Source organism: Culex pipiens, chromosome 3, assembly GCF_016801865.2.
Source record: "Culex pipiens pallens isolate TS chromosome 3, TS_CPP_V2, whole genome shotgun sequence".
NCBI classification, from domain to species: domain Eukaryota; kingdom Metazoa; phylum Arthropoda; class Insecta; order Diptera; family Culicidae; genus Culex; species Culex pipiens.
The window spans coordinates 164,467,368-164,494,174 of NC_068939.1; the positions used below are offsets into that span (position 1 = coordinate 164,467,368).

Sequence of the window (26,807 nt, forward strand, 5' to 3'; positions counted from 1 at the left end):
ATTTACATACCATTTTTGTATGGACAGCAGCCAAAATAGTATGGAGACTTGTATGGGTGAACCAATGACGCAAAATAGCTTATGACCAAACATAGGGAAGGCCCCCACAAAGTTTAAGTCAAATCAAAAAATACAAAAAATAAAAATGGTCGAAATCGGCCGAATTCGTAGAGAGTTGCTCATGGGACATTTATACGATCAATAAAAACTCTAAAAGTGTTTTCGTGAATACACTGATAACGATATTATTCGTAAAAACTAAATTGACATTTCGTAAACTTTTAAAAGTTTAAGAAAAAGTTTATTTTGAAAATATTTTTCAACGTGTAAGTCGGAGCACTTTGATATAGCAAAGTGAAATTAACAAGCTACAAAAACGACACAGTTTAATATTATTCATTCCCAAATTCCAAATTTACGAAGAGAAATGCTCAACTTTTCTTGACCGCGTTCCTTCCCGTCTAGGGGAAATATACCCATTTTAATCACTCTAAGCCGTTCGACCAATTCTCATCACTTTTGCTGTTTTCCACTATTAAATCAACATTTTCAGATGTGGAAGAGTTGCTTGCTCACTTTTATTTGAGCTATGAATTACTTTGGAACAGCCAAAAACACTTTATGAAAGCTGTAAATCATGATCGAAATGCTGATAGAAATATGCTGAGAAAGGGTATAGTTCCCCTACATGCCGTACTAATCATACGACTGATTTATTTCTCGTTTACTCACGCACACATTCTCAACCTCTCTCTTGGCTGGCCTGCTCTCGCATTACACAACATGGACTCTCTCTCTGCTCATTCCCTCTCTTGTCTAGCACACTAATTCACTGCACCTATTACAAAAAAAAAATAGGCAATTTTTTATTCAGGAAAGTATTGGAAATACGGTTATTTTTTTTAACTTTTCGTTTTTAATTTTAAAATTTAGAATTTAAATTTAATTACTTTTTTTATTTTAGATTATTTATAATTGTGTAAGCTTTAAATTTGTGATTTATTTATTCTTCAAAAAAATAATATGGAAATTTGTATTCGAGACCATCTATAAACCACGAGGAAATCCACTCAACTGTGCACCATATTCAAAAAAAAGAACTGGAACGCGCTACCCATGCAAAAGTTTTGCCACTTCTCTCCTGCAAAGGAGAAAGTTGAGGAGAGCGACCAGTGCTGCCAATTCGGTCGAGTATTTTCTTGCGCCAAATATTGTGGATTTAGCTCGTAGCTGGATTTTCTGGCATCTTCTCACGGTCATTGGAAACGGTCGTGGATAGACCTAGGGGTTCCCAGTTGAAGTGAAAAAAATTAAATTTATAGAAAAATTAAGGATTAAAATTTTGCTTTTTTATCACTTCTCCGACATGAGGAATAATTGTTTGAACATGCTCGCAATTTTTTTATTCGGTCGGAAAAATATTATTTTTTTTGAAAAAACTTTCATTCTTAATCACATGATCACCCCTAATTCTGGCTCGCTGCCGCCATCATGTGACCGCGTGCTCCGTTTGTTTGTCAACAAAGCTGCAGCTGGATGGTGAGACGAAGTGAGAGGGGAAGAGATTTTGACATTTTTATGCCCGCATCTGACCCGCCGCCTATTTCGTCGGTCACTGAGTCGCCGGTCGTTTCCAGTGACCGAGTCCAGCTAGGAACTGATCGTACAATATTTTTTTCGGAAACAGACGTCGATTGCCGACAAATGTCAAAGCATAAAATTAAAGATTTTTAAAATCTGTCAAACCGCTTTATGTTCACAATTTGATGCCAAATAGTTTCTTTGGCGACGGATTTTTTTGTAAAATGTTTTATTCAGACCAAATCTTCTCATGGAGTTTCTTTCAACAAACAAAAAAACATATTTTACAGTAAACTAACTCTACATAGTTCTCTTTATTAAGTTGATAATATTTGTTTCGCTGCTTGCTTTTTTCCACACCAAACAGCCTCGTCTAAAAGTCTAGAAATGAAATTTCTTTCTGGGTGCAACATCGATCAATGACCACGTTTTTTTTTCTCCTTCTACTAATTTACTACTCGGTGAAAGGTGTGTGACACATTCGGACATTCTTACGAACCTACATTTTTCTTCTCTACCACAAGAAAGGGATAACCTCACACTGGCCTGCTACAACATCACTCTTCCCCTCATTTTTTTTTAATAATATCAAATTTTCATTTTATTTCCTCGTCCTCGTGGAATGATAAAGCGTGAAAGTGCTGCTTCTCAATGGCTTGACTGATTTGTTTAAAAACATAAATGTTACTAACTCCTGTGTTGTTACCAGCGCGTTGACAGGTGCAAGTGAGAGTGACTTTAGTGCCTTAACTAAGTGTTATTTATCGTAAATGATTTCTCGTTTTCTCTCATTTTGGCTAGACTTTGCAGTCTCACGTGTTTAGTGTTTGTTTGTGTAAAGTAAATTGTCATATCTCTTTTCCTTATTTTTGGTACAAATTCCAATCCTGCTCTGTTTTAAATCTTAAACCCTGGAACCGATTTGTTCCCGATTTTCCCCTTTGTATTTGCTAAACAAAACATCGATTACTAACAGACACACACAAGGGAAGAAAGGGTTAGTTTTTTTTTGTTTCTTATTACACAACATTCATATTAAACTCGACATTGACCGCGCGAATACTTGTTTGTCCTCTCCGCGAGGGCGGCTCGATCCGGCGATGGTCTCTGGTGCTGCCCTCTTCCAGGTCAGGTACTTCGAACAGAGTTCGACCACGACCAAAACCAACGTCACGCGCGGAGATCGCATCACTTCTTACCTTTTTTCTTCTTACTGGGGCTTTTTGGCCGCTTCCCGCTCCCGCTGGGCCGCCCGCTCGGCCACGTCAATCACGCCAATGTTGAGGCTGGCCACGTACCCGTGGATCACGGAGATGGCCGTCTTGGCGATCGCCACCGGGGCCGACACGATCGCCAGCAGCTTGAACGAGGACATTCCGAGGACTGTTTAGCAAAAACAAAATTAAGTTAATACCTTCGAAAGAATCCAAAATCCCAAACAGTCAACTCACTCAACGGTCCCGGGGTAAAGTACAGCAGGTAGAGCGCGGCGTAAAACAGCTCGTTGAACAGACACATCAGCCCCAGCACGATCCGGTTCGTGTAGTAGACGCGCATGATCGGATTGCCGGACATGTCGATGAACTTGTGCGACGTTTTGCCCTGCAGGACGGTCGTGTGCAGGTAGAACCAGTGACAGGCGACGTCGATGGCCATCGACGCCTGGAACCAGAACATGTACCGCGGGTAGAAGTAGCTGAGCGTGACGAGCAGGCCCATCGTGCCACACCGGTCCGTCAGCTGGTCGAGCATGGCGCCGAATTTGGTGGCTGGAAAAAAACGGGTTTATTGTATTTTTTTGGCATTTTCATGAATCATATTTGTTCTAATAACTCATGTTTTCTAGAAACTTGATATATTCATAATATATAATTAACTCTTTAACCCTCTACTGCCCAATTTTTTTTCTTTTTTTCCGTGTTCAGAAGGTTCTACGAAAAACTTTTACTGTGAAAACTTCTATTGTTCTACGAAAAACTTTACTTCTCTTGTTTTGTGTTTTTCTTGTTTCATTTTTAGCATTTTAATTTGCATATATCTTGTTTAGTTTATGTTTGATTTTGGTAGTATTTGGCCTATTCTATCACCTTCTGTCATTACCTTTTACTTATAATTTTTTTTCACGTTTTTACAGTCACTTTTTCAAGTTTTTGCTTGTTTTTCACATTTTCTGCTCTTGAATGGCACCATTATTATTTACATTGCAAAAAAAAATGCGTAAAGGCATAGTCTGGGACACTAGAAGAATTACTGCATACGTTTTTTTACTTAAAATATAGAAAATGTTCGTAATCTCAGCAACTAATGGTCCGATTTTCAATGTTAAAATATGAAACATTCGTGAATTTTTCCGATTTATTTTTATTGTTTTAAATCAAGACTAACATTTTAAAGGGGCGTAATACTGAATGTTTGGCCCTTTTGAAATGAGAGTCTTGATTAAAAAAAATGAAAATATTGTTTTTGAAAAGATCGAAAAATTTAACGAATGTTTTATAAAGTTGAAAATGTTTGGCGACCAATATTTCGATTTTTGAAAAAAAAAATCACTATTGGTTCAAAAATTCAAAAATTTAAAAATTTAAAAATTCAAAAATTCAAAAATTTAAAAATTCAAAAATTCAAAAATTCAAAAATTCAAAAATTCAAAAATACAAAAATTCAAAAATTCAAAAATTTAAAAATTTAATATTTTAAAAATTTAAAAATTCAAAAATTTAAAATTTTAAAAAAATTAAAAATTCAAAAATTCAAAGACGAAATATGCCTATATTTAAAAAAATATTTTTTTTTTAATTAAAAAAAATCTTTTTTTCATTGTTTCTTTTTTTCATTTTTTTGATTTTTTTTTATTTTTTACAATTTTTTCAATTGCTTTAAATTTTTTTCATTTTTTTAATTTTTTATTCATTTTTACAATTGAAAAGAAAACTTTTTTAAATTTTCTTTTATTTTATGTAATTTTTTATATTTTTAATTTTTTTATGTTTAGTTTTTTTTAATTATTTAAAAAAAATAATTTAATTTTTATTTTATAGAAAAATTTTAACGTTTTTTAATTTTTTTCTTTTATTTTTTTGAATTATTTAATTTTTTTTATTTTTTTATTTTTTTGATTTTTTTAAGTGAAATGTGAAATTCCGAAGAACTGAGAGCAAATTTGCTACCGCGCCAGGTACCGCGGTGGGGTTGACGTCGGGTGCAAATTTGATTTGCTTTGATGTTTGGTACCCGCGCTGAAGATGCACTAATGATTGCACAACAATTGATGTAGTAAAAAATCAATGTTAAAACACTGTTTTTCACAAATGGCTTGTAAGTATATTTAATAGGGTGGGTACGTTTTTCAAAAAGTTCTCGGATCAAGTTTTAGTATGGTTCCCCTTGTAGGGCATGCCCATAGGGACTTTCATGCCAAATATCAGCTCATTTGGTTGTAAACTGGCTGCGCGCATCAGGGTTAAAGTTTAAATGGGAATTACTATGGGAAAATTGGAAATTTTGTTCAAACGCTCCTACAGGTCTAGGAAAATAACGCGCCAACTTCTGGTATGGTCAGGCCTATGGGGAATGGTCTGGAGAACACTTTTCCCGAAGAGAGCATATGGATTCGTTGTCCCTAGACCTGGCGCATCGGCAAACAATCCGATGTCTCCGGAATCAACGGTTTTCCCTCAAAAGGCATAAAATTTTCCTTAGCATGCTATGAAAGCTTGATGACAACGCGACGCCATACGTCAGGCAGCTACCACGTGGGTGAGAAACGGCTGGAATATTCAATTGCAAACCTTCTTTGAACTAGAAAATGATCATTTCGAGCAATCCTAATATTATTTAGTCGAATTTAGAATCATTGCATAGCAAATTTGTATTTTTTTGCAAATATTTCAACCACGTGGTAGCTGCCTGACGTATGGCGTCGCGGTGTTCATCAAGCTTTCATAGCATGCTAAGGAAAATTTGATGCTTTTTGGGGGAAAACCGTTGATTTCGGAGACATCGGATTGTTTGCCGATGCGCCAGGTCTAGGGACAACGAATCCATATGCTCTCTTCGGGAAAAGTGTTCTCCAGACCATTCCCCATAGGCCTGACCATACCAGAAGTTGGCGCGTTATTTTCCTAGACCTGTAGGAGCGTTTGAACAAAATTTCCAATTTTCCCATAGTAATTCCCATTTAAACTTTAACCCTGATGCGCGCAGCCAGTTTACAACCAAATGAGCTGATATTTGGCATGAAAGTCCCTATGGGCATGCCCTACAAGGGGAACCATACTAAAACTTGATCCGAGAACTTTTTGAAAAACGTACCCACCCTAATATTTAATTTGTAGATTTTTTTATTTTATTTTTTTTTATGATTTTTCATGTGTTTTAATATTTTGTATTTTTGTAATTTTAAATAATTTTCAATTTTAAGATTTTTTGCCTTCCTTACCTCAACAACATAAGGCTATAAAATCACTCGAATAGTGAACTCAGAATGGGATGTTGGTCAAAATAAGAATACTCGATTATCGGACAAAAAAGTGTGCTAAAACACATAATACATCAGTCCAGTTGTTTTGAAATTATTAGTTTTAAAAATATTTAAGCATTAAGGAACTTTTTTTTTGTCGCAAAAAAAGTTTTTGCGGTGCTGTACATTGGAATTTCATAAAAAAAATATTTTTAAACGAGCCCAAACATGCAAAATATGATTATGAATGCAGAAAAAATGCATTTTAAGATTGTTTTCATTTGATTTGACTAATATTTCCATTGTTTTTTTTTAGTTAAACTTTGAAAAATATAAGCAACGGCCTAAATCTTTTCTTTTTTATTTTCCTCGGTTTCTTTTATCTCAAATTTAAGATTAGTTAAAGTTTTTTTTTAAATATAAAAAAATACAGTTTTGTTGTTGAATTTTTCCATCTTTTAATTTCTTCTAAGCTTTATGTTTCATTTTAGAATATACAAACCGATAAGATTTTTTTTAAATCGGGTGACATTGAGTCTAAGGGTGAGATATGGAGATTTTTTTTGAAAAGGTCTAATAAACCATATTTTTAGTTTTTGCTTTTTGGGTGTTTTTAAAAAAAAAACTCCAGAGATTGAATCATAAAAAATGCAGAAATTTGTATATCCCAATGTCATTGTTGATGATGGATTATTAAATATTTTTCAAAATTAATTTGTCAATTTTTATTTTTTTAAATGTTTTAGTCTGTCTAGTTTTGTCCATTTTTTTCATTCGAATTGCCTGAATTTTGCGTGTTTTTTTTTATTTTATAAATCTAGAGTTGATTTTTTGAATAGGTCCTATAAACATATGAAAGACAATAGCTTATAGCACCTTAAAAAATACTTTAGTATTTTTTTTTTATTTTTCTAATTAATTATTTATTTCGAAGTTTTTGTTGTTGTTTTTGTCGACTATTAATTTTTTCAAAACATATTTTTAAAAAAACTTTTGATTTTTTTTTTGTTTTTGTTTTTTTTTAAATACATACTTAAATTCTAATGGATATAGAGAGAATACGTAACGTGATTTTTGAATGATTCCACTTTGTTTACATCTGGAGGCTGTTCAAGCACAAGCATGACTTTTTTCTTACTGGGAAATTTGCTGTTTTATAATCAGAAGTATGTGTTTTATTTTGTCTAGTTTTTGACATTTTTTTGCTGGAAAACGGTACGTTTCGATCGATAAATTCCCTGGCTGATTCCTGGAGCTCTTCCTTGTCCAGCGAAAAAAACCTCGCTAATTCTAGCGAAGCTGATCCAACAACAGAGAAGATTTTCACTAAACCAGGTTTTCAAACGGAATCAAACAATAAATTCTTTCATAATTATAAATAATGACGATCTCGCCATCAACTTTCTTAAGATTTCTTGACTTCAACTCCAGGTTCTCAAAAGCCTCACATTTATCATTTCTTGCAAAAAAAAAAACAATTTTTAATGATTGATAACAATACTCTCTACTTTTGGCGAACAATAAATTGGTTCCACTTTGACAGTTCAAAATTGAGGCCGTTTTGCAAACCACCCAGCTTAAATCTGTCCAATTTTTTTTTTTAATTATGGAGGTTGTTTTTTAATTTCTTATTGTTTTCATTTTTTTAGTTCTTTTTTTTTCGATATTTTTTTATTTCGTTATTGTTTGTTTTTATTTCTGCAACTTTGATTTATTTTTAACCTTACTTGGCTTGTACAAATCTTATAAATGTTTGTCTCTCTGCTCTAGGCACAGCCAAAGGAAGAAGGGGGAGTGGAGTTATAGGGCAATGGCAATGGCCTTGTATTTTTCTGACATATTTTGGTAGTCCTGTGTTAGTCCATGTTTAATGTTATATTAGTTTTAATTAATTCAGTCTGTGCGACTTTGGTCAAAGACGGTGCATTTTTTTTTTAATATTTTGGAAAGATTTAATCGTTTGATTTTGTTTTTTATTTATTTATTTATTTTTATTTCATCTTGATTTCATAATATTTTGAATTCGGATTATCGATTGCAAGCAAAATAATGAAATAAAATGGGAAAATGGGGTCGCAGAACTCGAAATGTTAAAAGTAAGGAAATAAAAATGTTAAAGTCATGATTTGATTATCCAAAGTCCAATAAAACTTTCTAGACTCAGTTAAAAAATATGATTAAACCTTAAAAATGAATAAACCCCCTTCACAGTGTCCTGATGCAAATTAAGATCGAGCTCGAGCCTCGAGCTGTCATTTTCCAATTACGAATAAGTTTGGTTACCAAAGCAAATCATTTTTTTCTGATTTTTTTTTTCAAGCATGTTGGCATGTACATTTCTGAAGCCTGGTTAATGTGTGTAATAAATAAAGTCGATATATGATTGCTTTTTAAATTAGCTAATCAATGAACTTCATTTAAACGTATTTACAACATTCAGGTTGTAAAGATATTGATTGCCTTTGTAATTAAACTCAATCAATATTGTCTTTTATGCCTTTTTCCAATTCCCAACCGGTGTCACCAAACATTTTTTTCGTGATAAGATTACGGTTCTCCCCCCAAACTCATCCAAATCCCACGCAAACCTAATCTGCCCTGGTTCCCTTCCCCCTTCCACCGGCGACAGTTATGCAATCTTGCTCGCTTCGCCGTTTGGCCTTTTCCACTATTTTCCGACTTTGTTGCCGCCGCGGAGCACTTATTTAGTTAGTTGTATGCGGCAACGGCAACACTCGCAGTCAGGTGTGTGGCATGGCATGTTTTGAGTTTTTAATTCAATTAATCGCCCCTTCCTCGTCGTTGGACTCACATTGATTGTAGTGGCGCGCGGCGTGGCCATCGAGGGCGTCCAGCAGCACGCTGATGATGTAGCACCAGCTGGCAATCACGTAGTTCGTGGGCATGTAGTAAAAGGACACGATGGCCAGCACGATCCGGGCGTAACCTGCGGAAATAAACAAAACACATTATTTTTCAGGAAAGAAAAACAAACAACCGTTTTCATCTCGCGTATGGCGTCGCAGATTTCGTCGGCTGCGGGAGAGAATCGCCAACCCACTTTCTGGTTGCCTCCCAATCATTTGTTTTGATAAAGCAAACCACCCACAACCGAGGGGGGAAGAAGACCCCCTCCGGAAGAAGCAAGAAAAAAAAAGTGCAAGGGCAAGGAAGGACTCTCAATCCAAAAAAGTTACTTACCAATCAGGTTCGGCACAAAGAGGAAAATGTTTTCCTTCTCCGTCGACATGGTGGCAAGCGTTTTGCTTTCGCTGGAAACTGCGTTGATTAATCAAACACTGTGCGGAAGTGGAATCGATTTTCTGCTGATTTTGCAAATTTTTCTCCTCTCGCCTTCCGAAGCGCACACCCGAACGAACGAACAAACTCGATGCAATGCCAAAGCAAAACTGTGAAGTGTGGGAGGTTTTTCTTCGCTTAAAATCTTGATGACAGTTCTGGCGATGTTGTTTTGGAAGGTTTTGCAAACAGAGCTGTCAGTTGACGGATGCGGGTGAGCTGCTAATGCGATGTTTTTTTTAATCAATTTTGGACAAGGGGATCGACCAAACATAACATTACTATATTTTTTTTGAATAATTGGGTACTAAAGCTCTAAGTCAAATTTTATGTACAACGGTAAAAAAACACGATTAAAAACCATTTCAAGCAAAACATTGTAAAACGGCCGGTCTCATTTTTCAAAACATTGAGAAAATCAAGGATGAAATTTGCAATTAGTTTTTTAATTCCTATTTCAAACGGATAAAGGTGTCTGCAAAAATTATTCACTCAATTTGTGTAAAACTAGTATGGTTATGCATCCTTATGTTGAAATTAACGAAAAAACATAATTATCCCGATAATCCCTTTTGTTTATTTGGCCGCAGGCCAAACCCAAACAACTTTTGATTTCGTGTTTGGCCTTTCGTTTCAAAAAATTTTTTTTTTCTTTTTAAAATAGTTTTGAGCGGTTAGTGGTCTTTTTTTGACAAAATTTCATATAATCAAGTGTTCGCTGAGTTTCTCCTCCATTCGCAAAGGTAAGTTCATGGTTTTTATATTGTAATTTTCAACACAGAGTTAATTTCATTTTGGCTTCCAGCAAGTGGCAAACCTTCGCGGATTTTTCGAAGCCGAACCAACCGTTGGAGCTGGCCAGTTACATCCTTGAGGGCCTAGAGAATGTTGAGCACAGTTGGTCGCTAGTTTGTCGTGCACGGTATCCCTCGAGTGTAAGCTGAGACTGAAGCCGGAACAGCACACACCAGGGAAATTACTTCGCTGGAGACCGTGGACGGTGGTTTGAGAAGTTTTTGGCCACGAGTAGGTGGGAAAAATGCTTGGCTGTCTTGAGTGAACTGCTTCATTTAGCTTTAGCAATTTTGACAAAAAAGCGATTCGTATTTACTGCGACAAGGAATGGCTAATCTGAGATTCAACATTTAGAGAAGATAAAAAGTGATGTTTTAACATAGTTATAATTACTGGTACAAAGACCATCAATCCTGTATTTTTCACCTAATCAATGTTTGTTATCATTTCCAGTCATGAGGAAAGGATATTAAATAAATTATAACATTAATATGATTTGCCGTAGTTTGTTTTAATATGTATAGTAAATGCATAGAATCATCATGACATACGTCTTGAGCATTTAAGAATTGACCAGAAATACTGGGAAACTTTTATTTAAAGTAAATCTTTGTTAGTGAAAAAGTAAATCGAGACGTCACGGATGGCGTTGAAACGCGAAGGATTTGTCAGTCGAAGTGGCGGTTGGCGGTAGTTTTTCAAAGAATGAAGAACACGTGTTGGATTTCGACTCTGGAACAGCGCTGACTTGTACTGGCCGCCGTTGCTTTCGGTAGCAAATTTGTAGCGATTCTCCACCAACACCTTCCTCGATCTCGATCTCTTCACTTTGGTTTTTGACCGCGTCCGAGGACAGCATGTAACGTTTTGGACCCTGGCGCATCCGCTGCTCCGGCGACGAAGTGTTGGCGCTCGTGTGGCCACTTCTGCATGCCTCATCAGTGCTTGACACCATTGCCGGGTTGTTTCGGAAGTCGTCTTAGGTTGATCCATGAAATAGTCGTTGGCGGAAGTAGGTTCTGTTTAATTTCGTTGCTGCCGAAGCGGGACTGATGGTAAACGTCCGTGCGGCCGAAGGTTTTCCATCGCGAAAGAATAATTTAATTATTGCAGAAGCGCGGACAGGAATGTGTGCTAATCTTGGCGCTAATAGGTTTTTGGATCTGAAAGAGGAAGTTAAATTCAAATACTAACGAATTGCTGCTGCGATCACTATCCGTATGTCTGATTTCACCGCTTTCCTTACTTCCGCCGGTCGATGAAGCCGAGATGAAACAGAACGCGCCGGGCCATTCCCGCCAGTACTGGCTGAACTGATCGATGTTCGCGTGGACCAGGTTGGTGAGGTCGCCCTTTTTCGACGCATCCGGAAGTTGAAATGTGATCCGTGGCCTCCCACGGCGTCGCTAATCTGTTCCGTTCCGTCCGCTGTTTTTTTTAACTAATTTGAAACAAAGGGCCATACCTTGTTTCGTTGTTTGTTTTGAAATACATTGTTTTGGCCATGGACCAAACACGATTTCAAAACAAAACAACCCAGTTTCCACATTGACCCTTTGAAGTAAAGTGTCTATGAGTGTTTTGGAAACAAACAAAATTTCTTTGACTTTGGCCTTTTGTAAAACAGTTATTTTTTCATAGAAAAAACATGTTTTTCATATAATCCTCGATATGTAGCGATAGTTAAAGACTTTTGGCATTGTTTGCACAAAAAATCTGGTTTGTTTACATTTTGGACTTAGGACCTTTTACATTGTTTTGCTTGAATTTTTAACAAAACTAAAAAAAGCCCCTTCTCCCTTGCCTTCTCCCCTAAAAACATCGCCCGCATCAAATGACAACACCTTCCTCCATCCATCAACTGACAGCCCTAGTGACGTCACAACGGCACTGTCATCGCGCGAGCCGAACAAAATCCCATCATCTTCGTTCATTCGCGGGTCGTTCGACTTGATCGCAAATCTCGGAACCATTTTTTCGTTTTCCAGGATTTTAAGAAGCGGGCCGGGGTCTTCCGGCCGCGAAATCTGTAGACAATTCTCGAGGAGCAGTGATTAACGGTGAAGTGGTAGCAGTGCTGCCCCTGGAACGGGTGCAAAAAGTGACCCAGCAGGGACAACTCCCACAGCTGTCCAGTGTTTCCGGTTTCCGGAGGTGATTGGTTTCAGTGAATTTTTATTTTATTGCACCGAACGAACGATTAATTCGCCGTGTCTGGCATGATGAAAACGAACACATCATTAGTATCGAACAATCGCGGAGATTTCAACAGTTTAAAATTAAAGTGGCCCTGAGGCGAAACTTAACACAACAGGATAGGGACGAGCTCTACTCGAAAGAGGTAAGTTCCTACAGGAATCCTCCGGGAAAATCGTTCATAACATTCGGCAGCAGGCCGTCGTCGTCGACCTGAATCAGGTCGTGAAAGTTGAGATCGGCAAGCGGGTCTTCCGCGGGTTGTTGTTCTAGCACTTCGGCACGTCGTCGGACCGGCGAAAGAAGCGGTCCGGTTCCGATGTTCTGGTAGTTGGCCCGGTTTGGGGGCACGTTCTGGTTCTGCTGCCACTTGAGATCGTCGACCAGCGTGATCACTTTCGGCTTTTTGGGCGTGCTCGTCACGGGTTTCTTCGCTGCGACTTTAGGTCCGTTCCGGTTGGGGTTCTTCCGCTTGAGGCTGGAAGAACTGGAGGACCTGGTCGCGGTGGCCCGCTGGGGAGCTGTAACAAAACAATTAGTTGATTTTTTTTATTGAAAATACGCTCATCTTACCCTTGGGCGGCAATATCTCAATATGTTCGCAGTTAATCTGGGTCAGCGTCTTGTAGATGTCGCCCCCGCCGAGCGACTCCTGCAGAACACCTTCCGGCACTTCCGGTTCCCTGTTCGGGGAGGGATCCGCAACCCGTTCCGTCATCGTCGGCAGGTTGCGCGAACCCGGTCCCCGAATCACGTAGTAAACCTTCCCGTCCTCGGTGAACTTCTGATAAATCGACGCCACCACAGCAATCGGGACGCTCGTTCCGACCGGACTGCCCCGCTGGCTCTCCCGGAAGTCACTGTTTTCGGCCGCCTTCAGCACGCTCACCGGTCCCTGCTCCAGCACGCGGACAATCAGCGGAATCTCGTTGGCGATGTGCAGCACCGCGAACGGGATCTCCCCCCGAGCTTTGACTACGGCCATGGCGGCCGTGTCGATCGCCGGAAGTACCAGCGTCGTGATGCTTGGCAGGGGCAGCGTCGGAAGAGGTAGCGGAGTGACCACCGGAGGTGCTTCCTCCGCCGTCCGCGGCAATCCGTGCAGTTTGTGCTGGTGAATCTTCAGCAGATACTGCTTGGCGAACAGGCCGTGGCAAAACTCGCACCGGAAACCCGTCGTGACGGGGGTGTGCGTCGCGGGGACGTTCTTCCGGTTGGCGGGGGCGGACATTTCGAGCTGGAAAGTAGGCATTTGGTCAAAATTATCTTCAAAAACTTGCCTTGATTCCTGTACAAAACCACGTGCTCTCGAGGGAAGCTAACCGGAAATGCTCACCTAAGGCCTGCTTTGATGACTAGATTAGAGCTTGAAAAACGCAAACTGCAAAATTTCGAAGAAATTTCATGCGCCAAACATTTAGAATACGTATTATTTTGAGTTGATAATACTTTCACATTCTTGGAAGTACAAAAGACTTTAAATTAAACGAATATAAAAATTTAAATTTCAACAAAAAGAGAGAAATCAACTCTACCGCGTGGAAAGCAACACAACATTAAAAATTTGCTAAAAAAACATCGCAAATCACACGCTCATCCAAGAAAAATCTGCACATGCAAAAATTCAACCGAGTATTTGAAGTACTCAAAAATGAGTAGCAATTTGACCTTTTTTTTGACAAAACACAAATTTGTTATGACGAAGCCGATCATAACTTTGATTGGTATGTATCAAGCAATAACTAGGAAAACAGCTTATAAAATAAATGTAAGAGCACCTAATGTTGGCATATCAGCACTAGGACTTTCAATAGGGTCTTAAAGGGAAATTTAGGGAAAGTGAAAAAATGTTAAAATAACTCAAAAAATGTTATGTTACAAAAACAGAAACTATACTTTTTGCTTCATTATTTTTTTTATTTCAATAAACATTAAAAATTCTTCACTAAATTTGAACGTGACAAAATTGATTATTTTTTTCATAATTTCCAAAAAAGGCTCAATAATTATATATTTTGAAACGAAATGTAGGTCATGCGCATTCATTAGGGTGGTCCAAATCCGGGTTTTTTCGGGGCTACCACCTGAAATCAAAGAATGACCCATCACTAGGCTAAATTCCAAATTTGAGCTGGTTCTGACCACGGGAACCCCTCCCTCTAATCGTTTGAAGTTTGTATGGGTAAAATCGTCAAAATGTATAGAGAAAAGCAACTGTTTTACTTTTTTACCTTTGGAGGGCGCAATATTCGTTAAATCTTTATCAATTCTGAGATGTAGGACCTCCATTAAATTTTGAACAACTTTCCCGAAGACACCATATTTTTAAGATTTTTTGCTAAAAAGTTATTAGCTTCTGAAAATGACCATTTTTACGCACACGGCTATAAATGCCCGTGCGTGCTTGCTTGCCTGCCTGCCTGGCTGGTTGTCTTGGGGAAAGTTGTTGTAAATTTAATGAAAGTCCTATTTTTCAGAATTGATAAATGTTGAACGAATAATGCGCCCTCCAAAGGTAAAAAAGTAAAAGTTGCTTTTTTTCATACATTTTGACGATTTTTCCCATACAAACTTCAAGCGATTATAGGGAGGAGTTCCCGTGGTCAGAATCAGCTCAAATTTGGAATTTAGCCTGGTGAGAGGTCATTCTTTGATTTCAGGGTGTAGCCCCGAGAAAGCCCGCATTTAGACCACCCTAGTATTCATTTATTGAACTGCTTTTTTAATACTCGACTAAGGGATGCAACTATAACTAAAAAGTTTGCGCTGATTTGCTTCTATTTTATCTTTTCACAATTTATTGAGTTTCATATCAAATCTTTTCCAGCCTAAATAATTAAAATAAATAAAAATTTCTGCGACATTTCGCTCATTCATTCAATAATTTAATCCGTAACGAAATCTTCAAAATGTTTTTCAAAACAAAAAAGTGTTATTTTTTAACTTCCTTCCATGGAAGTCACTCCAAATAATCAAATAATTTAAAAAAAAGAACTCAGAAAAACTCTAAAATGTTCTTAAAATGTGGTTTTAAATATCAAAAATACTATTTATTTAATCTTGAATAAACGAAGCTTGGATCTTTTAATTTCCTTTGAGATTATACTCCTTTCATATAAAATAGAAATCAAATTGTTGTTACATCGGATGGAAATATTACTGAATTTAGTTAGTTTCCTAAAAAAACTAATAAACTATTATTGATTTTCTAAACATCAATCAATTTTCTCAATATTTATCTCTAGTCTAATGGAATTCATTTTTTCTTTCTTATTTAAATCAATTCAATTAAAAAATCTGTGCAATCTTTCAAAAATTTCGTACAATATACTTGTTCAGACAATTAAAAAAAAAATGGCTGAAAAAGTCAAAATTTGTAGAAACTTTAAACTTTGAGTAACTGCAATCAAATGATTGAGATATCATCCTTGTGATAAGTTGATGATTCCGAGAATATGATTTTTACTTTGACTGATTTTTGTAAACATCATTTCTAGCAAAACATTGTAATAGGGCCGAAGCCGAAGTGTAAACAAAGAGTCCATCCTGCTCGTTCCTAATGTATACATCAACCGGCTGACGTGAGCAGGATAAACTCTTTGTTTACACTTCGGCTTCGGCCCTATCCAGGTTTTTAAGCGAAGATGGCCTTCGAATGGTGAACGTCCGAAATGTCAAAATCGCGCAGTAGCACCAACATTACGAAAAAAATTTGGCTGTCATGCCATAGCACACTTTTTTCGTAATGTTGGTACCACTGGGTGATTTTGACATTTCGGGCGTTCACCTTTCGAACGCCATTTTCGCTTAAAAACCTTGATTACAATGTTTTGCTTGAATTTCATATTAATGTGTGTTTTGCTTACAATTTTTCAAATTACACTGACCAACAAAATTTCTGAGCAGGTTCAACTGGAGGGGAAGCATGAGGTCCCCAGAACCACGTGTACTTTGAATTTTTCAAAAATAGTTAGACAGGGCTGAATGGGTTTTCTCCAAAGTTTGTATGGAGAATTAGTGCTGTTCGCTCAAGTGTTCGCTACTCACACACATTGCATGCAATTTTTTGCTTGTATGCGACGAATTGAAAAATTCAAAGTGCACGTGTTTCTGGAGACCCCAAACTTCGTGCTTCCCCTCGAGTTGAGCCTGCGCAGTCATATTTGTCAATTGTTGTAGGACAGTGTTATTCGTATCACGCTTTTCAATTGAAAACTCATAAAATTTACTTCAAAAGTCTTTATAGATGAATAGAAGTTGAAAAGAGTTCATAGAGTTGATTTGAGAAAATTGGGTCATAAAATGAAGCTTAGATTGGTGATATTATTGTTTACAGCGATAAAGCTTATTTTTCTGAGTACAATGACCCTTTGTACGACCACAAAGAGTTTAAAATGGATTTTTAAATCAATTTTGAAAATTTAACCTTGCGGTCCTTCTTGACAGAAAAGTTCCTACTTGACAGCTCGTTCCAAGGGAACCATAGTTGATCCATCGAAAAAATGTTGTCTTGTTATTTTTTTTTTGCTTTAAAATGAAAAAAAGTGATCAGAAATGGTTTTTGATCGTGTTTTTTACCGTTGTGCATAAAAATTGACATAGGGCTTTAGTACCCAATTGATAAATTTCACAGAATTTCAAGAAAATCTTACACACCAATCCCTCATTACTGAATTTAGTTAAATTTACTAAAATCTGCACTACTGAAATTTTCAGTAAATGAAAAATTGCTGAAATTTCAGCAAACTTTGACAGCTCCATACAAATTGTAACTGAAGTTCAGCGAAAAACTAACTGAAAATTTCAGTAGTGCAGTTTTCAGTAAATATTAACTGAAAACGAACATCAGAATTTGCTGTGTAAAATTTCATGATTTTCACGCTGTCCGCGAAATCATGAAAATGCGTAGGGTTAGTGAATTATTTGCAAAAATAAAGTCTTATTTCAACATATTAACATTATTTTTAAACATGTTTTTTTTATAAGAGATTAATTTTATAAAAGTGGTCTAACTTCATGGAAACTATGTTGGAAACGTCTGTTAAGTCATGTTTTATCTCCCTTAAACGTTTTATGAAACTGAATGGCTTGATTTCTAAGGTGGCCTATTCTGCCCTGCACCCTGGAAAAGTAGTCGAAAAAACATATTTTTTTAAAAATAGCATAAGTCAAACTACACTAAATTCGTAAATTTGCCCCTACTTCGATGCTCTTCATGCAAGTTGTCTCGATATGCATCCTTTCTCCGATGAATAATTTTTTCGTTGATTTCATTACCTAAAAAATCTCCTTGAGTGTCCATCGCAAAGTATTTCGATACAGAGTGGATTCGCTAATTCGAATGGAACTGCATTCGAACGAGCGAATCTGAATCCGGAACAAATTTGGAACGACTGACAGCTGTCGAAAGCTTGAAACCACGTGCTACGATCGAATTAACGAACATTCGCATTAGCAGACATTCAAAGTACCGAAATTCGAATTAACGAATATGCTCTGTACAAGTGCTGAAAAGTTGAATTTTGAATTAATCACGCAGACAAATATTTTGTACGATCAGCCCTGTACGAGGTTTGCTTCAACAATTTTTTTGTTGAATATAATCAATGCCGATTTTGCATTGCAACAAACCTTGATTTTCTCAATTCCACAAAAATCTTTTGTTATTTTGAAAAAGTTGCTTGACGTTTAGCGTTGATTCAACAAAAATCTTGATTTTCAAATCAACAAAATGTTTTGTTGATTCAAATATGCCTTATTTTTCTGCATGATTGTATCCAAATTAGAATGAAATTCATGAGAAACAAGTAAGGATCGGCTTGGGCGAATGACTCAGATTTAAGTAAATCTTTCCATGTTCCTGAGGGGAACACCCGTGAAGAGTATCGGAGTCGGCATTTATAAAAGCGGATTCAGTGACAGTTATTAATCAACTTAATGTTAACATGTTAAGGTTAATGTTAACTTACTAAGCAATCGAATCCAGAAGGGAAAAGATCAACAGTTGTGTTGGAACGAGCCGGGATTTGAACCCCGATCTACCACTTACGAGGCGGAAGCGTTACCACTGGGCTACTTGGCTCGGTCCTCAGATTTCGCGTGTATAAATTAATAACAACTCAAAATCTTAAATATTTTTTAAATATTCAGCATAACCCCTTTACATCGCCCGCTCCGCGATGAGAAAAAACGCAATTTCATCGCAGCCCCCTAAATTCAATAAAACTCGCTTGCTGCCCACTTCCTATAGGAAAATTTTCCTGACGCCGCTTTCTTCTCGCTTCTTTCTCTCTTTCGCAGTGTGTCGTCTTTGTGTGCTGGCAGCCCTGCTTCGTAGAGTGTCCCGTCACCGTCACACAGCAGCAGCAGCAGCAGAAAGAAGTTGCAGAGCTCTCACACGAACATCACCTCGGTCCGTCGGTCGTTCGTCGAAAATTTCGGTTCAAATTCTCGGTTCTGCGGTTCGATTCTACCGGCCATATTCCCGGGGGCGAATCTCGAGTGTCACCGCGACGGAGTGAACCTCCGCGGGACTGCGGAAAATTGCGATTTTCCGCGGGGTGTGGAAAAAGTGGAATTTTCTTCGCGGACGGAACAAAGTTGGACGAAAAAAGTGTGTGTGTGCGTGCGTGTGTGCAACACTTTTTTTTCCTCTTCTGTCAGTGTGAACACACTGCGTGTGAGTGTGTGTGCGAAGGAGAAGAACAAGGACAACCACAGCAGAAAGCAAGAAGAAGAGCAAATTCGGGTCGGTCGCGTGCGAATTTTCCAGTGGAACCACTATTTTCCATAAAGTAGCGAAAGGAACAAAAACCCGGCAACCTTTGTCCGTGGACAATCCGCGCGGGGCGCCCGCGGTCAGAATGTTCCGGCTGACTCGCAAAAGAAGAAGAACCTGGATGATGACCAGCAGCAGTCAGTGGGTGCAACAAGAGGAAAACAAAGAACAAGAAGAAGCCATCCTCTAGTTGTGTGAGTGCGAGTGAGAGACGATCATCATCTTATTTTTGTGTGTCAGTCGAGCGCGCGGCTTCGAACACACAAACACAAGCAGCAGCAGTAGTGAGAGTGAGAAAGGGAGAGAAAAAATAGGAGTGAGAGAGAACGTGCAGTGTAAGTATTCATTTTGCGTAAGAGAGAGAGGGAGATGGGGCGAGTGGGGAGACACCGGTGGGACTGAAGCGTGTGTGAGTGAGATGGTGTGACGGACCACCGCAAACACACATACACTGAACTGAAACTTTGCGATGATGACGGCGGCGACGACGACGACATTTTCATTTTCTCTACAAAGTCGATGAAGGGGGGCAGGGCTGCCAGATCTCGGGAATTGTTTGCAACCCATCCAAAAGTTTAAAATTTCATCTAATTTTTTTTTCGTCTCAACAACTCTTGACTTTTTGCTTTCCTCACCTTACTGAGGAAAGGCTATCGAGAAATTAAAAGTGAGAGTGTGTGCGTGCAACATGGAGTTAAACTTTTTGAAAAGCCTTGGTAAGCCTCACAGCAACTGCACAGAAAATTTAACTCCATGTTGCGATTTGACAGCTCGATAAAATCACTCAAAAACTGAACTTCTCAATAAGACCTCCTAGACCCACCTTCATGTATACCTATCGACTCAGAATCAAATTCTGTGTCCCATGTTGATCAAAAAATTGTCACTCGATTATCTTGACATTGGCTGAACCGTTTTTGTCCGTCTTGGCGTCATTAGAACCGTCTTGGGGTCCCATAAGTCGCTATTAAAAATCATGCGGTTTAGTTAAGTACTTCAAAAGTTATGCTAAAAAAAACTGTTTTAGCAAAAGTCCGGAAGATTGTAAAAAGGGCGGCTTTTGTAAGAAATGTTATGGCATGTTATACATTTTTAGAAAGGTATTTAAAAGACCTTTCCAACGCGACAAAAACATTGAAAATCTGACAACCCTAACAAAAGTTATAAGCACTTAAGTGTTATTTATACACTTTTTGGAGGACAGATCTCAGATATTTTGATGAAAACGTTGTCCAAATATATCATGCGACCTATCTTTGGAAAGGTAATTTTAAATTGACCTTTCCAACTAATGTGTGGAAGGCACCAACCACTTAAGGGTTGATTAAGTAACGTTTTTTTGATAAGGTCCTATAAACAAATGTAAACATTGAGTGTATCCCGCTTGCTCCGATGGACTTTGACATAAGGTGTAAAAAGGGACACACTCAATGTTTACATATGTTTATAGGACCTAATAAAAAAAGTCTTGAACTTAACTTTGTAAACTATACACTTAAACCCCGATGGTATGACACCAACTGTTGTCAAACGAACGGGGTCACTTTTTTGTTTGACACCCCTTTTACACGGAGTTCATACACTATCAAACGTTTGTTTTGATAGTGTGCGTGAGCGCCGTGTAAAAAGTGACAGTTCGTCACTATTTAGTTTGACTTTGACCAACCAACAACGGGGTACAAACTAAAAAAGTGTCAAACGAAAATGACCAACCACCGCACAGTAGGAAAAAAGGGCCCAAAAAATTACCGCAACAGGATTTCGCGCAAACCATCGATTGCTATACATCAAAAGCTTCGTTTTTGCACCAGGAACAATAATCCGATGAAAAATCGCACTGCACGGACCGGTGGCCGGAGTACAGGCCACCGGAAGATCCGGATTTTTGGAAAAAGTGTCAGATTTATCCAATTGTGAACTGATAAGCTTTCTTCTACCATGAATAGGCATGCAAAACCCATCGGAACCGGTTCCACCGATCTCCGGTGGCCACATCCGGAACCGCATTAGGAAACAGCGTAAACTAGTCATGCGACGTATCAAACTTTTTGAGATTGGATGGAGAGTATCCTTAAAATGTATTTTTGCCTCCGGTGACCGGTTCCAAGGTTCTCCGGTGGCCACATCCGAAGATCATATTTGGCAAATTCCTGAAACCACTCTTGCGACATATCAAACTTCATGTTTTTAAAAGAGGAGTGTATAACTCATGTCCCCATCCAAAATCAAGAAGTTTGATACGTCGCATGACTAGTTTACGCTGTTTCCTAATGCGGTTCCGGATGTGGCCACCGGAGATCGGTGGAAACGGTTCCGATGGGTTCTATGGTATTTAATATTATTCTAGGATTGTTTTGCATGCCTATTCATGGTAGAAGAAAGCTTATCAGTTCACAATTGGATAAATCTGACACTTTTTCCAAAAATCCGGATCTTCCGGTGGCTTGTACTCCGGCCACCGGTCCGTGCAGTGCGATTTTTCATCGGATTATTGTTCCTGGTGCAAAAACGAAGCTTTTGATGTATAGCAATCGATGGTTTGCGCGAAATCATGTTGCGGTAATTTTTTGGGCCCTTTTTTCCACTGTGCACCGGGGGTTGAGTGTATTCCACTATTTTTAGTTTTTACTGAATCCACCGATTTACCACTATGTAAACAATTTATTTTGCAAAATTCTGATGAAAACGCTTTTTAGAAGTTTTTACAGGGTCCTAATCACTAGCGTGCAGAGAGTGGGGCAAAATGGAGCAGTTGCCCCACCATCCTCAGAAATTTAAAAACGCTCATATTGTTGCTCCACCTTCCTTGAGGATCTGGGCACGCTTGTGGTCCTAATGCCCTATGTAAATTATGATGTACAACGTTAAAAAAAATGTGTTAAAACCATTTCTGATTATTTATTTTTTCATTTTAATCCTCAAATAAAGAATGACAAGACAACATGGTCCCCTTGGAACGAGCTGTCAAGTAGGACATTATCTGTCTAAATGGGTCGTCAATTTTTTTTATTGATTTAAAAATCAGTCTTAAATTCTTTGCGCTTGTACAAAGCATTATTATAATAAGAAAAATATGCTTTATTGTTGTGAACAATAATATCACAAATATAGCATAATTTTCAATTGAACATCAAAGTGGTGATATGCCACCATTAGGTACCCGTTGGAATTACATGCTGTTTCCTTATACTTAGAATTGAATTGGGTGAATTTGGATATAAAAATAAGTTTAAATCCTTGCCCTGGTATAAAGTCTAAAAGAAAAAGCATTTGACTAAGAACTTTGTCCTAAAGGTTTTATTTCTGACGCGGTGTAAATCCAGAAAAACGAAAAGTGTTGCGTGTTACGCGACGAGTCCCATTTACTTGAAGTTCCCGTCCGTTTTTGCGAAGTGGTCTACAACGCATCAATTATTTACTGTTCTTTCTTGTCATTATTTATGATTGCAGTACTTTCGAGAACCCCCGAAAATGTATTACAATGCAAAAAATCCACACTTCTGACGCAATTGTTTCACACTTAAAACCGCTTAAAAGTTGTTAGTTTTAAAATTGAAATTTAATTTCTGGGTGTATTTCCAATATCTGTGATAAAAAAAAAACAAAAATTAAGTTATTGCAACCAATATTTCGTTTTTTTTTAAAAATCAGTATTGATTCAAAAATTCTTAAATGTATAATTTAGTGCTTTGAACTCAAAAAAAGTAAAGAGTGTGCTGTTAACAAATTGTGTTCAAGACTTAAAAAAAACTCTTCTCGTTCAAATTGTCATTGTGCCAAACAATAAGCTTTATCGTTATGGGAACATCCATAAACAACGCACGATGTGGCTGGAGCAGATTTTTATAAACCGAGATATCCCATCAAAGATTTATTACTAGAAAGTTGTGTTTTACCAGCCTGAATAAGAATCTGTATACAACGAAAATTATTCTATCGGTGAACGTTTTCCACAAATTAAGGGTTTTTGATGTACGGGTTTTTAACGGACCTATAGGATAGATTGATCTTCTAAAATATCTATTTTAACAGATTTGTAAAACTAATTTTTAAGTTGATAAATCCCTTTTGATTGTCAAAAGATATTATCCTGAAGTTCGCATAAAAAATGGATGACAAAATGGAATCAAAACGGACTTACTAACTTTAAAAGTGGTTTTGAAGGTAAGAACTCTTTGTTAACAAACCCTCATTGACCCTTTTACATGATTTTGCTGGATTTAAAAATAAACACTTTCCCTAAACCCTGGCAACCCTGCCGGCTTCTTTCATCGCCCAAAAGTCAAAACTTGCACGCACACACTCTCACACAGCTGCTGGGGGGGAGGGGGAGCGGGCAGAATCGACGAAACTCGACCGCAACAGAACCCCCAGAAGAAGAAGGGCAAAAAGCAGAGTGAAGTGAAACCCCTCGCCGTCGTCGTCGCAGCAATCCGCGCCGCAAGTCTCAAAGTCGACCGTCAAGTCAGAGGTCTACAGAGAGTTGGTGTTCCAGGGGCGCGAGCAAGTTGAAAAAAAAACGGCACCAAAAATAAAAGAAGAAAAATTGCGGAGTGTGCGAAAAAAGACGATTTCTTGCGGAATTTCCGCGACCGGAAGCTGTGAGAGAGGGGGGTTGGAAGAAAAATGACGTGAAGGAAAATCTACCAGCTCCGGATTGTGTGTTTGTGTGTGTTGGTGGCCACTTTTTGACAGAAGGCAGCACCGTGACCGTGTTTTTTTCTTCTTTCGTTCCGTGAACACACACCGCACACTCTTCCAAAAAGTGTTCATAATAATCTTATTTTTTTTTCTATGCTGGTTGGTTGGCCGTGGCCACAGCAGCAGTTTTGTGTAGTAGAGCGGCGGCAGCACAAGAAGAAGAAACCTCCGAATCGACCAAAAAAACACTCTCGGACATAGAAGTAGTAGCAGAAGCAGCAAGAAGTAGCAGTAAAATAGCACGTAGAAGTAGCAAGTGGAGAGATATAATATATATTTCTGATATAAAGTGAGATAGAGCAGCAGTAACAGCAGCAGAAGAAGCAAATTTCAAAGGAAGAGGAACGGTGCCCGGTGCCCCGGTGCACGTCGGCGGCCGCCTCTGACGTCCGGATATTATTTCTCTTCGCTACACACTTTCCAAGATGGCTCCGTCTCCGGAGCTCGGGGGCCAACCGAAGGCCCCCGACAAAGTCCCCGGAGCAACGTCGGAGGCATCGTCATCAACAACATCATCTTCATCGTCCGCAGCATCAGCAGCAGCTGCTACTCCCACCGCCGGCTCATCCTCGACTGCCGGCAACTCCTCGGCGGTGACTCCAGCAGTCGTCACAGGTGCCGCTGGAGCGGCCACCACAACATCTCAGCAGCAGACTCCGCCGCAGAACACCAGCAAGGTAGGTGTAGCAAACCCCCTCCTCTAAACTCAACTCTTGCATTCTCCGTGTCGTTGTCGTCGTCCAAGTCGTCGGATGTGGTGTGTGTCGCGAAGATACCGTGACAGAAATTTGCTCTATTTACACACGATCCTCGAAGATATCGCGGGGCGCACTCACGTCGTGACGAAAACGAAAACGAAAAAAAAACCTGTGTGTGCGGTGATGTACGAAAAAATGTACGCCCCTTTTTCGCATGGTGATCCACCGAAATCAGCAGCGGTGACGGGGTTCATTTTTTTTCTGGGGAAAGCACACAGAAAATGTTCGGTGCGACGACGGTTGAGGGGACCACTTGTTTTTGGAATTTTTGGCTCCATATCTAGAGTGCCGAGTGAGGTTTCTTGCGCGAGAGGTGCAGCAAAAGTGTCGCGAAAACGTATTATGGAGCACGCACAACAATCTTTAGAGTGGACGAATCTCTTCGAAATCATCGGCAAAGTTGTTCACGGTTTTACGTGATTGGTCCCATATGAACTCTGAAGCCAGAGGCGTCAGGTTCTGTCGCAACTAATCAAGCTTATAATTGGGATTCGCAATCAGTAAGCGTGGTAATCATGTCAACAATTGCAGTTCAAAGCAGGGCTGCGGTGTCGGGAAGCTTTTGTAGATTTAACGATTCCGACTTCGATTTCAACTCTACAATAAGATTCGACTTCATCGACTCCAACAACAACGCACGTTGTTAAAAATTATCCAGCTCCAACTCTGGCTTCTCAGAATTTGTCGACTCCAGGTCCTCCAACGCCGACTTCACAGCCCTGGTGCTGAGAACGAACGATCGTTTCAAATCCAAAAAATGAAAACTGGAGTGTTCGGTACGGTATGTCCAAGCATCCTTCCTCCCTTGGAGGTTCTGTGATTACAAATGAAACCATCTACTTTAACGACCCCCAGGTATGGGTGGTCTCTATTGCAAGTTTCTGTTCAAACCTAGGAGTTCAAAGGCTTAAATGGCGAGAGTACCCAAAAGGACCATCCATAAACCACGTGGACACCTTAGAAGGGGGGGGCGGGGTCTGAGATTTCAAAAAAGTGTCCACGTGGCTTATGGATGGTCCCAAACCTCTCGTGGTGTTTGATGCATTCGATCGTAATTTCTCGACTCACGATCGAGATTTCTCGATAGTAAGATTATGACCTACCATCAACAATAATTTGTAATAGCATTTTTTTGAAAAAAATGTTAAAAATTCCATAATTTTTTACAGTTTACAAAAAATATGAAAAAAAAACAACTTTCATTAAAAAAAAAAAACAAAAATTTCAAATAAAAAAAAACAAAAAAATTCAAAACAAAATCAAAAATTCAAAAAAAAATTAAAAAAATTACAAAAATTCAAAAAAAAAAATTAAAATAAAAATAAAACTAATTTCTATAATCTTCAATAGTTTAAAAAAACGATAAATTTAAAAAATCACAAAAAAAAACTTTTTTTAAATATATTTTCTTTTTAAATTAAAAAATACAAAAAAACTTTTTTTTTTGTTTCAAAAATTCAAAGAATTGAAATAAATTAAATAAAAAGTTAGTAGCTCTAAAAAGTCAACAACAAATAAAAAAAAAATAATAATTTCAAAAATCATGTAATTAAAAAAAATTCACTCTCCACCCCTCTTACGGTTTTGTGACAGCTAACTATCTTTATTTTTTGTTTTATGTTTCTTCCGCTATTGTTTCTTAAACGCCCTCTTTCTTCTTATTTGTTTACCTTCCGTTTTTGGTATCTCTTTTTAATACCTAGAATACAAACTTGCGTTTCCTTAACCAATCATTGAGTTTCTAGTACCTCTCGATGAACTAAGCTAACATAAATTACGTTATTCATCGCCATTCAAGTGGCATTACTACTTTGACTGTTTCAGGGTGACCACTCAAATCCCATTTTCAAATTCCCGACTTTTCCAAAAACTCAAATAATAGGTATTTCTTATCTAAAGAATGATTTCAAACAAAAACTCTTTATAAAAAAAAGTCAATATCTCGAATTAGTTTTCAAAAAGACGTAAGAGCCATTGGTAAACAAAGCCCTTTTTGCATCGGTATTCGACTTACTTACGAAAAACCAATTTTAAAAATGTTTGAGATTGTTCATCTACACGTCCTTCAATCGCCCTAAACTTAAAACAAATGAAATATTGCTTCAATTTCTAGAAACGGTAATATTAGTGCCAGAGGTCACGGTGGCTCTTACGGCTTTTTGAAAACTCACCCGAGATATCAACCATCAAAAACAAATTCTAAATAAATTTAAAAAAAAAACTATTGAAAATTTTCGTA

General features: G+C 38.1%; 3 protein-coding genes across 9 annotated transcripts in view; 1 reads left to right on the top strand and 2 right to left on the bottom strand.

Moving 5' to 3' along the window:
• Nucleotides 1–2,022: 2,022 nt before the first annotated feature.
• On the bottom strand, nt 2,023–9,451 carry LOC120420483 (CDP-diacylglycerol--inositol 3-phosphatidyltransferase-like). The gene is made up of 4 exons (XM_039583525.2): nt 9,242–9,451; nt 8,853–8,987; nt 3,033–3,350; nt 2,023–2,964 (listed from the first exon to the last, which is right to left on the bottom strand). The coding sequence occupies exons 1-4, from the start codon at nt 9,288–9,290 to the stop codon at nt 2,792–2,794; spliced, it is 675 nt and encodes a 224-aa protein (XP_039439459.1). The 5' UTR covers nt 9,291–9,451; the 3' UTR covers nt 2,023–2,791.
• A 2,842-nt stretch (nt 9,452–12,293) lies between these two features.
• On the bottom strand, nt 12,294–13,896 carry LOC120420476 (uncharacterized). 3 transcript variants are annotated; one of them, XM_039583514.2, is made up of 4 exons: nt 13,781–13,884; nt 13,626–13,712; nt 12,905–13,568; nt 12,294–12,852 (listed from the first exon to the last, which is right to left on the bottom strand). In XM_039583514.2, exons 3-4 carry the CDS (start codon nt 13,560–13,562, stop codon nt 12,485–12,487), a joined length of 1,026 nt encoding a protein of 341 aa, XP_039439448.1. In that variant the 5' UTR covers nt 13,563–13,568; nt 13,626–13,712; nt 13,781–13,884; the 3' UTR covers nt 12,294–12,484. The 3 variants fall into 3 exon arrangements, with proteins under 3 accessions (XP_039439448.1, XP_039439447.1, XP_052566052.1); XM_039583513.2 differs by having other exon boundaries at nt 13,668–13,896; XM_052710092.1 differs by having other exon boundaries at nt 13,626–13,896.
• Nucleotides 13,897–19,309: 5,413 nt separating this feature from the next.
• The window catches only part of LOC120420465 (serine-rich adhesin for platelets-like), a 40,395-nt gene continuing 32,897 nt past the window's right edge, over nt 19,310–26,807 (top strand). For 2 of the 5 annotated variants that reach the window (XM_039583490.2, XM_039583492.2), the window contains exons 1-2: nt 19,310–19,444; nt 23,931–24,487. In XM_039583490.2, coding sequence (XP_039439424.1) covers nt 24,236–24,487 — 252 coding nt within the window. In that variant the 5' untranslated portion in view covers nt 19,310–19,444; nt 23,931–24,235. The remainder of the gene's footprint in view (nt 19,445–23,930; nt 24,488–26,807) is intronic. The other 3 variants (XM_039583491.2, XM_052710089.1, XM_039583494.2) reach the window with 3 other exon arrangements.

Coding starts and splice junctions, on each gene's coding strand:
- LOC120420476 (XM_039583513.2), bottom strand. CDS start 13,562: ATGTCCGCCCCCGCCAACCGGAAGAACGTCCCCGCGACGCACACCCCC. Junction 12,853..12,904: donor TGAGATATTGCCGCCCAAGG/GTAAGATGAGCG, acceptor GTTTTGTTACAG/CTCCCCAGCGGGCCACCGCG.
- LOC120420483 (XM_039583525.2), bottom strand. CDS start 9,290: ATGTCGACGGAGAAGGAAAACATTTTCCTCTTTGTGCCGAACCTGATT. Junction 8,988..9,241: donor CTTTGTGCCGAACCTGATTG/GTAAGTAACTTT, acceptor TTATTTCCGCAG/GTTACGCCCGGATCGTGCTG. Junction 2,965..3,032: donor CTTTACCCCGGGACCGTTGA/GTGAGTTGACTG, acceptor TTTGCTAAACAG/TCCTCGGAATGTCCTCGTTC.